This window comes from Aedes aegypti, chromosome 2 (genome assembly GCF_002204515.2).
Source record: "Aedes aegypti strain LVP_AGWG chromosome 2, AaegL5.0 Primary Assembly, whole genome shotgun sequence".
Lineage (NCBI taxonomy): Eukaryota > Metazoa > Arthropoda > Insecta > Diptera > Culicidae > Aedes > Aedes aegypti.
This window is the reverse complement of record NC_035108.1, coordinates 269486474-269500562: the sequence shown is the minus strand read 5'-3', so window position 1 is coordinate 269500562 and position 14089 is coordinate 269486474. Positions and strand designations below refer to the sequence as shown.

Sequence of the window (14089 nt, the reverse complement as noted above, 5' to 3'; positions counted from 1 at the left end):
AAAATATTTCCCGAAAGAAACACCCGAGATTTATTCGTTCCCATGTTCGCGAAATATTCAAGGTCAGGGTTGGTCTTCACCGAAAGGCTTTCGTCAAAACGGCTCGTTTATATGTCCGACCTAAAGAGAGGCAATTGATTTAACTTAGACTGGTTCAATATATTTAACTATCTAAAAGGACAAATGTTTTGAAGCATATGAAAACATTGAACTAAACATCAATTAATTCTCTGGACGTTACACCTAAATAAATATAATTAAGCCTTTTTGAAGAACCATTTAAATTGAGCACCACTTCTCTAAACTAAAAAACTGTCTACCTACATTAAAATTATGATATTATGATTAATTCATAGAACTCCATAAAAAAAGACAAAGATATCTAAATTGGTTGTTGTCATCGTAATAAAATAGACATTTATAATTCCTTACTGATTTCTTTATCGATTTATAATTTTTGTTAAATTTTATTTATCATTTTGCTCAATTATAGACTAAAACTTAATTCATGTCAGGAAAAAACTAACTTCTTTCCATTACAAATACAGCGAAGCAGCAAACACAATGTCCCTCTTGAGAAGCCGAATTGCTTCGGAAAATTTGTTTTCCAAGTCGGTGTTTCCGATCGTTTTAGAAGCTTGAACCATTTGACGCAGCAGCTCTTCCAGCCGTCTCATACAACGGATAATGGAACCCTCGAAAATGTCCGTCATCTTACAGAGTTGCAAGAACGAAGAACCTTTGCACCACGCCAACACGACGTCCATCAGGAATGGTTTGAACGATTCTACGTAACGCTCTTCGTCCAGGTCTACCTTGCACTCGTTCGAAACTTTAGCTATTCGCCGGGCGAGGTCTTGCATCTGTCGAAGCGGCCCGGATAGTTCCTCGGTTGCGGCTGGTACTTCGGAGCTCTTTTCGTCGCATACGAAGCACGAGAGCAGGGCACACGCCTGAGAAGTGGTCAGGTTTGTAAACGTGCCGTTGAAGATCATCTCTGTGAGCAGGAGTTCATCGGCACAGCTCAATTCGCAGGCGACACGTCCCTTAAATTCGATAACATCCGCTGTTGTACAGTAGCCCAGTCGACGAAGCACTCGTTTTCGATGTTTCAACTCGTCCATGTGGAGAAGACTCTTTGCTTCCCGGAAGGCGTTTTTCTCCTGCTTCAGTTGACGTTCGAGTTCAAGCTTTTCCATGTATTTTGTGTAGAGCTTATCCAGTTCCGGGGACTCATGTAGCGGATGGGAGAACAATCGTTTTTCGAACTTATCAATCATGTCGACAATTGTTTGAAAATCTTTTTCTTTAATGTGCATGTCGTTGATTGGATTCAGCAGTGGAGGTCCATCGGGGAAACGTTTCTTGACTTCGTTGATGGTTTTCAGGACAGATCGTCGGTTGTCCGCAGGGCGAAGGTCATTGGGATAGTACACGCGGAGGGAGCTTACCCGATGCACGAGGGTATGCAGAACCGGTACGACTTCGACAGAGCCACGTTTATTTGGAGGGCATGGCTTGGGGACACCTTCCTTTTCAAAGCCATCGTCGACATGCAGAAGCACGTCGATGATAACCTTCGTTTCGGCTTTCAGCGGATTAGCCTTTGCGTCAACGGTTTCTTTTTTGAAGTTTACAATTATACCCCACTCAAATTCTCCAGCATCTGATTGGATTTTGATCATTCTTCCTGGCTGCAGGAAAGGAATAAGATAGGTTGGTCTTGTGATGTAGTCCCTGAATTGTTTCCCTAGGGTATCCAATTGATCTCTAATATGATGGTAGGATACGATCGATTGTTCATCTTTAATATGGACTGACTCAAGCTCTTTCTGTTTCAGCTGTACCTTTTTGTAAATTTCCGGAATAGACGATTGATTTTGGAATTGGAAAAATGAACGTTCCAACATATACTCCGGATTAATTTCCTCAACTCTCAGCAGATTCAACACCATGTTGTACGTCAAATGAAACGCAGAATTGATGGGATCCGGTTTGCCCTGAACAATCTCTTTGCCCACCGCCGGTGAAACAGCTTCGTCAATCATCAAAATTACGATACCTTTATCGTCCAAACCACGACGACCGGCACGTCCCGACATCTGAATATACTCACCTGATGTAACCCAGCGGAAATCCTTACCGTCGAATTTACGTGGACCCGTGAACAAAACCGTACGGGCTGGCATGTTCAGACCCATGGCGAAGGTCTCCGTTGCGAACAGAGCTTTGATCAGGCCTTCGCCGAACAAGATTTCAATGGTCTCCTTCAGAATTGGCAACAGCCCACCGTGGTGAATTCCAATTCCTCGACGTAGCAGAGGGAGCACGTTTTCCACCTGAAAATCGAATGAAATTGTTGTTACACTTCAACCTCATTTTAGAATGGTTTTTCACGACCACTTGTTGATCGTAAGACATTCAGATTAACTACTGTTATAATAAATAATAAATGTCTTTTAAATTAGAAGGTATCAAACTAAAATTAAACGGAACGATATATCGCAATAGTAGAAGCATGGCTTTACTAATATTTCTATTATCAAAAGTGGTGGAGATACTAAGGTAATTCTAAATCGAAGCCAGTCTTTGAATGTTCGAGTGCACAAGTCTGGATGAATCTGACAACCGTTTGAGTTGAAAATTTAATCGATTGCTTGCTTGTTGATGGCGACCAATCGATCGAATTTTCAACGCGGAGCGCTATTTGGTTCTCTAGACTTGACAACAATGTGCTCTTGAAAATTTGGCTGCGTTCTGTAATCATCTTAAAGACCTTCTTAATTGACGAAAGATTTGATAATCTGAAGCAATAAAACAGAACTTCTTAGTGCTACAAAAACATTACTAATCAGTTCTACTTTTATATTTTTTATACCGTTCTGGCACTAAACCGTATAGCGCCAACCATTTTTTTTTTCTAGCAATGCCTTTCCTGTACGTTAATTAGTGTTTTATTTACAGGGCAAATTGGTAATTTCCCCTATTAAAACTAAAAGCTTGTTGAAATTATCCTTACATGATAAGTTATTTACGAAGTTGCTCTGCATAGCTTAAAGGATTCATAAACTGCAAATGTATTGGTTGTGATCCTAATGCATATAAGGATAAAAATAATTTCAAGACAATTTAACGATGTATTGATAGTTCCCAAAAAGGATAAATAACTTTGAAAGATTTAGCAGGTAAAATATAACATTGTGCGTTTGCAGGAGTTCCAAGTCCAATAATATTGATGGTATTATTTGATTAAGGTTGAACATAACCTATGAAATTGAATGAAAGCATCAAAGTGATTGACCGAAAGGATTATGTTTTTTTTTGTTGGAAAAATATGGTTTTATTTGCGAAACTCAATTTCCTTAACACCCCATTTTGCATCTCCGTCAAAAATCACACATTTTCATGATTATAACAGAGATCTGTCATAGGATCCTCATAATTGTATTTGGCATTTGATATACACGACGAGAGAATGGTAGGGCTGTCCTTTGTTCAGTTATTGACATACTCGAAGTTGCTTGAAATTCGAGTTGATTGTTTGTTCATCCCTTAACACCCCATTTTACGGTATGTTTTTCTTCTCCTTTGATAACAGTTTGATTCACTGATGTTTACATAAAATTTAAAGTATGATTTAAGAAACTTTCTTGTGATCAAATCCACCAGGCACATAGAAAAAGAACTTTAACTTTCATTTCAGACATAATTTGGTTGAATTTGCAAGATAAAATTTAGATTACATCGATTTTTTTAACAGTCTTCATACAAAATTCCTCGTTTCTCTTATATGAAAAATACAATACTTTTCTAAAACGGAGATGAACCAGCCATAAGTAATACTTTTCTAAACCATCCAAAGATAACTTTTGAGCATCGAAAATATTATCAACTTTGTTGATATGCATTGTTATACACATGAAGTTTGAATTCTGTAGCAAATTAAGCAAATAAATTGCCATACAAGCTGACAACCTTGCATGCAAGTTGGCTGAAATATTGCAATGCAAATTTACATTAAAGTATTGACCAATATCTCTTAAAATAGACTTGCTATAAGCTCTGTGACGGGTAAAGTTAAATCATGTTCATCAACTAATTCATACAGAAACATTTGGAAACATTCTGCAGAAATTTCAGGTGGATTTCAGGAATTTGTGTAGACATTTTTAAAGTAGTTATTGGTGTAATTTTTGTGGTGTTGTTAATAACAGCGTATCCATCCCAAACTCACCTGAGGCAACTGCCGATCTTCTTCGCTCAGCACATCCATCGCATTGTTGAACACTTCGTCAACCAACTTCTTCTCCGTGGTCGAGTTGAAATCCAGCTTCGACATCTGCATCGCGTAGATCTCGCAGTCCTTCTTGCTGAAGGAGAAAATAATGACCGGAGCAAAGTTCCTCTCCATGATCATTTTGACAATTTTGAAGATGTTCGTCTCGCCGGAATTGGTCGCTTTCAGTCCACCCTTCTTGCCTTTCTGGTCCCCTTTAGCGGCATCTCCGGCATTCTGCAGTACCGCCATTGCGGTATTGAAATTGTCGTCCTTGAATTGTCCTTTCTCGTCGACAACCAAATGAATTCCATCGCCTCCGACGGGGAATAGATAATGCTGTAACGGCGTCGGACGATAATCTGTGTAGACTACGTGGCAAGGCTGCTTATGGATATGGCAAACCCATTCGGCAAACTGTCGAGCGTTCGGGATGGTAGCCGAGAGGAATACGTAATGTACATTATCCGGTAACAGGATAAGCGTTTCCTCCCAAACCACTCCACGCTCTTTGTCTCTCATGTAATGGATTTCGTCGAAGATAACCCATCCAACCTCGCGCATAATTTCCGAGCCTCGGTATAACATGTTTCGTAGAATCTCCGTGGTCATGATCAAGCAGGAGGCGGAAGGATTGATCGTCACATCACCAGTGACTAAACCAACATCTTTGAACTCTTCGTGAAATTCTCGATACTTCTGGTTAGACAGGGCTTTGATGGGAGTGGTGTAGATGACTCGTTGCTTGGCAGCAAGTGATTTGGCGATCGCATACTCGGCAACTACCGTTTTTCCCGCAGATGTATGAGCCGATACCAGAACTGACTGCTGGTTCTCGATGCACAGGATTGCCTCCTTTTGGAAAGGATCCAGCACGAAGGGATACTCTTTAGCTGCCTTTCCGGTTGGAGGTACCAGTGGCATGTATTTGTGGTCGGGGTAAACGGCTACCTCGTGTGTGCAAGCTTCCGGCGATTGGATCGTATGCACCTTGATGCGAGATTCGATGTTGTCCAAACTAGAATCAGAAGAGAACAATTTGTTTTAATTAAAAAATCTGCTGTGGCTGTGACTAAGGGTTGATTTCGCTTAAGCCGTGAACCAGGTTTACCCATATGGCTAAACTTGATTTAAGACCTAAGCGGTGGCGAAGAAACCGCTTATAAGTGTCTTGTAATAGGAAATTTATAAAATTTATTATTCTTCTTCTTCTTGGCATTAACGTCCTTACTGGGACAAAGCCTGCTTTTCAGCTAAGTGTTCTTATGAGCACTTCCACAGTTATTACCAGAGAGCTTTCTTTGCCATAGTTACCAGTTTCGCATTCGTATATCGTGTGGCAGATACGATGATTACTCTATGCCCACGGAAGTCAAGGAAATTTCCATTACGAAAAGAGCGACCGGGAATCGAACCCAGACACCTTCAGCATGGCTTTGCTTTGTAGCCGCGGACTCTAACCCCTCGGCTAAGGAAGGCTCCCACTCTCTTAGGGATGGTACACAAATTATGTCACGCTAAATTTCGACTTTTTCGATCCCCCCCCCTTTTGTCACGTTTTTTGTATGAGTTTTTCGAACATTTTGTAAGGCTTGTCAAGCTTGGCTGACCCCCTCCCCCCCCCCCTTGGAGCGTGACGTAATTTGTGCATGACCCCTTAAAACTCTTGCCTGCAAAATAGAAAAAAAAACCAAAGAGCTTCGACTGTATGTGCACGTGATTGTAAACATCTATTAACAATTCAACGAAAAATAAAACTTGAAATTGTATAGGTTCTCCACCAACCTATACCAAATTGAACAAGTGTTTTTTTTTTGTCTTTATGTACGTCAATTTTAAAATATCCGGCTAGTGTTCTTCACCAGGGTGGCCAGTGAAAAGTCAATTTCAAATTCCCGGTTTTCTCCCGGTTTTTTCCTGGTATTTCAAATATATTCCCGGTTTGATGATATGCTAAGAAACATTATTGCGATTTTTTTACCATTTAAAAAGACTTTTAAGTACGAGTTTTTTGGTCATAAATCAAAGAATTTCTATTAGGGGTAGACGAAAATCAGATATTTTGCTGTGCATTCAAATTTCCTGGGCTTATACTGATTCTGCTTAATAGATCCGGCAGAAATACGGACAAACCTTTTTTTTAATTATTATTTTGTCAATCTTCAAGCGTCGCGACTAATATTTCAATAGCGCGCTGTGTTCATAAACATCGTAAGAATGCAGCGCCAAATTTAAAAACTGATTTTAAAAAACGGCGACTTGAGGTGCGTCGCGAGTCTCACTGGCGCGATCCGGATGGGTGGTGACGCGACAATATATGAAACGATATTTTACGACGATCACTTTAAGTAATCGTGGAATTTGTTATAAAAAAGTTCAGTGTTAAAAAAGTTTGACCCTTTTTTATATGATGGGATCGAGTCAATCTTTGAATGAATTATAGTTTAAATTTCAAACGGTCACAGATTTGGTAGACATAAAAATGAATTTATCAATTGTTCAACATTTCGTTCCATGGTCATCAGCATAGAATTTATTGTTATGTTTGATCCCCACAAATCTGGAACATTTTCTCAGGGCAATTATTTCTGATAAAGATTAGATAAAAATCTGAAATGAATTAGAATTTTACCAAGTTGAGCAAGCCATTTTAAAGTCAGTAAGCATCGAAGCGTCCTGTATTTTGCCTAGCTTCGCTACTCTACCCTTTTCCAGTAGAGAAGCTAGGCAAAATACAGGACGCTTTGATGCTTAGTGACTTTAAAATGGCTTGTCAACTTTCACCACCTAATTAAATTTAAATCTTGTCGCTCCCTTGCGACGCCTATCCACCTATTCATTTCCATCATTTGCTCCTATAGACTCCCTTTAGCTTTGAGTCGCATGACCGCTACAGCCATGAAACAAAATAATACATAAAGAATATGTTCCTGACTTTATTGATTTATTCGATTTATTTATGATTTACTAGTGGTCCCGGCAAATTTCGTCTTGCCATCAAGTAGGCTGTTGGAAAACACTAAGAATCGCCCAAACAGAATAACAGTTCCGTTCACGCTCGTTTTTCCGACTTTCCCGGTGAATATCCTGGGATTTTGATACACACAAACACGTCGGAACACTTGACGAATAAAACGGAAAAATAATCATTCAAATCCGTTGCTCGTTCGGAAGCCATTTCGTGACATACAAACACCATTCTATTTTTATTTATATAGATTCAGAAGCTTTTGTAAATATCCACTAAAGTTTAGATCGTGCTGATTAAAACATTACTTGGTATGCTCAAATTTCCCGGAGCTAATTGAAATTCCCGTATATTTCCCGGTTTTCTCCCGGTGATTCGAAATACCGGCTTTTTCCCGTTTTTCCCGATTTCCCGGTGCGCTGGTCACCCTGCTTCACTGAAGTCTTGAAAAAGAAAGAAGAGAAAAAATAAAATCACAATCCTTCGCGCCTTATAGTAGCTTGCTTTCGTTTTGATGTAGTTTTTAATTTTCCCGGCATGTGACTTCCCGGGAAACGGGAAATAAAGTTATCCCGGAAAATCCCGAGATCCCAAGAAATTTTTCACAAACGTGAAAAAAGCAAATTTGATGTAGGTAGGTAATTTTCTTTTTTAAATTATTCGTATTTAACGGAATCTCAATCAATTTTTGATTTTTCTGCTGTTTTGAAAAGAAAATTTAATTCAGTTTTCCGAGGCTAGTTTGCTACTGACAAAAAAAGGAATCGCCCATCTCGATGTGTGGAAAATTTCTTCTCATAAATGGTCCAAAAATAACATTCTGATCGCAGTACGCAGTTGAGAAGAAATGTCACTTCAAATGGGGCTCTCTGTAGGAAATTTCTTGAAACATTCAGTCAAAGAATTTCTTTACTTCTTTTGAGCGAAACAGCATACTTAGCTTTACTTAAATGTATAAGAAAATTTAAAAGAGAGTGGTTCTCAGCGGAGAGTGGTGATTGTGAAAAATAGGTAAAAAAAAGTGAAATTCGGAAATTTTGAACGTCTATATCTCAGAAACAGTTTTACATAAAACTATACTTTCTTTGGTAATGGGAAGTATGCACTTCAACAAAAAAGTAATCGCCTATCTCAATGCGTGGGAAATTTATTGCAAGAAATGCTCAAGAAAAGCATTTTTCTTTGATCGCAGTACGCAGTTGAAAAGAAATGTCATTTCAAATGGAGCTCACTGTAGAAAATTTCTTCACCATTTCTTCCGCAGAAATTTTTACTTTTCTTGAGCGGATTTGCTTAAAGATTTGCAACAGGGGTAGGGCTACTATTGCACATTGGTTAATTTAAAATTCCACCGCATGAAGGAGCTATCACAGAAAACATTATTTTCTGATCCCCCGAGTTCTATAACTTTAGAAAACTATTTTTCAAGATATTCAGAAAAAATCATGTGCGAAACAAACAACTCGTGGATCCGCATCAAAGTAGGACTAAATTTCACAGATAGATTCACTCACAGAAAAGCTACAGCCCTTCAAAGTTCTCTGAGACATATTGTCAATTTGACCCCAGAAAACAGACAAAGGGTTAAGGAATTCTTCCAAAGGTTCTTTCAGATTTTTGGTTATGAAAGACTATTCAAGGCAATCATCAAATATTGCTTCCAGCGTTTTTTTTTTCTAGGGTTACCTCTAAGATCCTTGTTTAGGCCATCATCTAGCAATTTCTTGAGATTTTACTTGAAATATCGTTGACGATTTCTTAAAGATTTTAACCGGGTATTTTTCTAAGGATACATTCAGGAATCAATCCTGAGATTTATTCCTAATCCTATTTATTTACTCGGAAATTCTCCTAGAAATTCTTCGAGAAATTTCCCAAAGAAGTCTTCAAAAACATCAGGCTTCCTTAAAAAAAATACTTTCCCAAGAAATCAGAAGTTCGGATAAAGGGGCATGTTTTAGCTTAATCAATTCACTTTTTAAGTAAATACTCAAAGTTTACAGTTTACATAAAATTCGTTTGAGTTGCTATTAACAATGATATTATTATCCTTAAGTGAGAAAAAAAGTTAAACTAAAACTTGTTCTAAACTTTGAAGTTGCTGACAAGTTCATGAGTTACTCTTTCGAGAATCAAGTTCCGTTAATATCTGTAGTGTACTTTCATGCAGCGACAAACTTTCACTAAACCTAGATTTATACCAAAAGTGATCTTTGAAGATCACTGCTTAAGTGCTTAAGGTGAAGATGAATTGAAGCCAAACCTCAAATTTGCAAGAGCACGGAACTGGAGAACCAAACACCCGTTTAAGCTGAAAACTTAATCTAACGATCCCCAACAGCTAGTGACCAATCGATTAAGTTTTCAGCTTGAACGGATGTGCGGTTCTAGGGGGCCCAGATTGGGGCAGCAGGGACGACAGTCCAGGGGCTTAACTATGTCAACCCTAGCATGGCCTCCCTGCTTGCATAGATAACCATGGGATTATAAAGGCGACTATTCCAGCGGAGATGGATAGCGGCTCTTAGGGGGACCCATAAGAGATGATCAACCAAAACAAACAACTAGCGGAATGTGAAGGAGAGGCTTCTGGACCTATCAGTAACCGGCTAAGGTTCCCGCCAAGGAAGGAGGCGACCAACTTTATTGAAAACAGTGTGGGCAAAAGCCTAGATACTGTGACGACGGCAGGCACTGGCCGCTCCAGTGCAACATGTGTGGTGACCGATGGCCCGGGACTAATCGAGGCCATGGATCGCAATAGGGAGTACCTCCCAAAAATGCAGGTAGCTGCTGAGCAACTTGATGTCATCATCGAATATGTTAAAAGCAAAACAAATATCAGCAAAGACTTGAAAACAAGTCTACTGAAATTGCGACAATCAGTCCTAGCTGCAAAGCAGGACTACGAGAAAGCCAAGGAACAACTGGGCAAGGTAGAAGGCCAAAAAGACACTAGGTCGTGTCAGACCGAAGTGTTTTCCTTCACAGGCAACGCGAATATATCTGATGATATTATTCGATACGCGATGCGGAAGAGGGAAGCTTCCGGGGATGAATACGTGGCAAAAAGACGTATGGTTGCTAAGGGAAAAGTAACCTACGCGGCCGTCCTCCAAAGCGGAAAAGCTGGCACGAGCCAAGCCCCGCGATCAAGAGGACATGGCAACAAAGGAGAGGCCAACACCAATCCTAAGGCCAAGAAAGCCAAGAAAAAGGAGCCACGGGTTAACCGGAACCAGGCAGTGCATCCACAGGAACCACGGGCGCAAGGCAACAGCAACCCGTGGATACGAGTTGGAAATAAGAAAAAACAGAGGAAACCGAAAACGGAGCCCAAGGAGAGCGCTAAACCGAAAACAGCGAAACGTAGGAATTTAGGCGAAGCCCTCGTTATCAAAACGGAGGAAGCAAAATACGCCGAGGTTCTGAAGGCGATGCGAAGCACAGAGAAGCTATCGCCATTGGGCGCAGACGTGCGAAGCATAAGGCGAACTAGGATTGGTGAAATGATCCTAGTCTTAAAGAAGGACGCCAAGGAAAAGGGTGCAGTCTATAAGCAACTGGCACAAGAAGTACTTGGTGACGAGGTTGATGTAAGATCCCTTACTGCTGAAGCGACTCTCCAGTGTAAAAATCTGGATGAGGTCACCGATGCAGCGGAGGTCTCGGCTGCCCTCAAAGAGCAGTGTGACATCGACGTAGCCAGTAAGGCCATCCACCTTAGAAAGGGCCCGCAGGGCACCCAGGTGGCGGCGATCAGGCTGCCGGTCGCAGAGGCCAACAAAGCGAAGAACTTGGGCATACTCAAGGTAGGCTGGTCTGTTTGCCGGCTGAGCATACAACAGCCTCCTGAAGTTTGCTTCAAGTGTTTCGGGAAGGGCCATAAGTCGTGGAATTGCAATGGTCCCGACAGAAGTAAGATGTGCAGAAAATGCGGCGCGGAAGGCCATAGGGCAAGCGATTGTAAGCAAATCGCTAAGTGCCTAATATGTGTCGACAGAGCAGACAACGGACACTTAACGGGCGGACCCAAATGTCCGGGCACAAGCGGAGTATCAAAGCAGCCAAAACGGAAGTAACACAGTTAAATTTAAACCACTGTGATGCAGCCCAGCAGCTGCTTTGGCAGTCAGTCTCGGAAACCAAGACTGACGTGGTGTTATTATCGGACCCATACCGCATACCAGCCAACAACGGGAACTGGGTGGCGGATAGGTCTCAACAGCTGGCAGCTATAGGGACGACAGGACGATACCCAATCCAAGAAGTAGTCTCTAGCTCAAATGACGGTTTTGCGATAGCAAAAATCAACGGCGTGTTCTATTGCAGTTGTTACGCGCCCCCAAGGTGGTCGATTGAGGAATTTTCCCACATGGTTGACAGGATGATGGCCGAACTAGCTAATCGGCAGCCAGTAGTGATAGCTGGCGACTTTAATGCATGGGCAGTGGAGTGGGGTAGCCGCTGCACCAATCAAAGAGGCCAGCTATTGTTGGAATCCCTGGCCGCATTAAATGTAGAGTTGGCAAATGTGGGTACAGTGAGTACCTTCCGCAGAAATGGTGCAGAATCGATCATCGACGTGACGTTTTGTAGTCCTAACCTTTTAGGTACCATGAACTGGCGCGTTGATGACGGTTATACTCATAGCGATCATCAATCGATTCGCTATAGTATAATACCAGGCGGGCAGAAGGCAGCGCGATGTAACTCGACCCAAGCCCGAGGATGGAAAACAGCGCGCTTCGACGTCGAAGTATTCACTGAAGCCCTGAGGCGCGAACGAAACACTCTGGACCTAAACGGTGAAGAGCTAGTTGCTATGATATCACGAGCGTGTGATGCTTCCATGCCGAGAAAAGACCCTCCTAGAGAGAACAGGCCGCCAGTGTATTGGTGGTGCGAATCAATTGCAAATCTTCGAGCAATCTGCCTTCGGGCTAGACGAAGAATGCAACGCGCACGCACAGAAGCACAAAGAGAGGAACGCGGTGCAGCATTCAGAGAGGCAAAGTTGGCTCTCAAAAAGGAAATCAAGAGTCGAAAACGGGCATGCTTTGAAAGTCTATGCGAGAGTGCCAATTCTAGTCCATGGGGTGACGCCTACAGAGTGGTAATGGCTAAGACCAAAGGAGCCATAGCGCCCCAAGAGAAATCGCCCGAGTTGCTGCGATCGATAATCGATGTACTCTTCCCGCACCATCCCATAAGCCCATGGCCCCCAGCGCCGTATGCGGCAGATGAAGGAGAAGAAGTGGCGAGAGTGACGAACGAAGAGCTGGCAGAAGTCGTGAAATCATTCGCGTCAAACAAGGCACCGGGACCCGATGGTATCCCGAATGTTGCCTTAAAAGCGGCAGTGAACACGGATCCGGACATGTTCAGAACCACGATGCAACGCTGCATTGATCAAGGAATCTTCCCGGATGTATGGAAGCGACAGAAATTGGTGCTACTACCAAAGGCGGGGAAACCACCAGGTGACCCGTCGGCGTATAGACCTATCTGTCTACTAGATACGACGGGCAAGTTATTGGAGAGGTTGATTCTCAACAGACTAGTACCGTATACGGAGAGTGCGGACGGCCTGTCCAACAACCAGTTTGGATTCAGAAAAGGTAAATCTACTCTGGACGCCATCCAGTCGGTCGTTCAAACAGCTGAGGTGGCAATCGAGCATAAAAGGAGCGGCATCCGTTACTGCGCGGTTGTCACTCTGGATGTGAAGAATGCGTTCAACAGCGCAAGCTGGGAAGCAATAGCACACGCGCTTCACCGCCTCAAGGTACCGGTGCAGTTGTGTAAGCTTCTAGAAAGCTATTTTGATGGTAGGATTCTACTGTATGACACAGAGGAAGGGCAGAAAAGCGTTCGAATTACCGCGGGAGTACCTCAAGGTTCAATCCTGGGCCCGCTGTTATGGAATGCGATGTACGATGACGTACTTAGGCTGCCCCTTCCGACGGGTGTTAAGATTGTTGGCTTCGCCGACGATATCACCCTAGTGGTCTATGGTGAATCGATGGAGGAAGTAGAGTTGACAGCAGCGCACTCTATTTCCCTGGTTGAGGAATGGATGAAGTCTAGGAAACTAGGACTGGCCCGTCACAAGACTGAGGTGGTGGTGGTCAACAACCGCAAGTCCGAGCAACGGGCGCTTATCTCGGTAGGTGATTGCACCATAGAGTCCAAACGATCCCTTAGGCATCTTGGGGTAATGATTGATGACAAGCTGAGCTACGCTAGCCACGTTGAATATGCCTGTAAAAGGGCATCTACGGCTATAGCGGCGCTTTCGAGGATGATGTCTAACAGCTCTGCTGTAATTGCCAGCAAACGCAAGCTGCTGGCAAGCGTGGCGCTATCCATACTAAGGTATGGAGGACCAATCTGGTCAAAAGCGCTTAGAACGAACAGAAACCTAAAGCGGTTGGAAAGCACGTACAGGATAATGTGCTTAAGAGTAGCAAGTGCATACCGGACGGTATCTAAAGAGGCCGTGTGCATCATAGCCGGGATGACGCCCATCGGGCTCATCATCAAGGAAGATGTTCAATGCTTCAACCAAAGGGGTACCAGAGGAGTCCGCGACACGTGTAAAGAGGAAACGCTCAGAAGCTGGCAGCAGGAATGGGATAACTCCACTAAGGGTAGATGGACCCATCGACTAATACCAAATGTGTCAGATTGGTATGGTAGAAGCCATGGGGAAGTGAACTTCCACCTGACGCAGTTTCTGTCAGGACATGGTTGCTATAGACAGTATCTGCATAGGTTCGGGCACTCAGAATCTCCTGCGTGCCCCAATTGTGCTGGTGTAGAGGAAACAGCGGAGCATGTCG

At 42.6% G+C, this 14089-nt stretch overlaps 1 protein-coding gene across 2 annotated transcripts in view; it reads right to left on the bottom strand.

Moving 5' to 3' along the window:
- Window positions 1-424: 424 nt before the first annotated feature.
- The window catches only part of LOC5571427 (superkiller viralicidic activity 2-like 2), a 31880-nt gene continuing 18215 nt past the window's right edge, over window positions 425-14089 (bottom strand). For both annotated transcript variants that reach the window (XM_021845055.1, XM_021845057.1), the window contains exons 4-5: window positions 4235-5294; window positions 425-2339 (exon numbers count right to left, since the gene is read on the bottom strand). In XM_021845055.1, coding sequence (XP_021700747.1) covers window positions 537-2339; window positions 4235-5294 — 2863 coding nt within the window. In that variant the 3' untranslated portion in view covers window positions 425-536. The remainder of the gene's footprint in view (window positions 2340-4234; window positions 5295-14089) is intronic.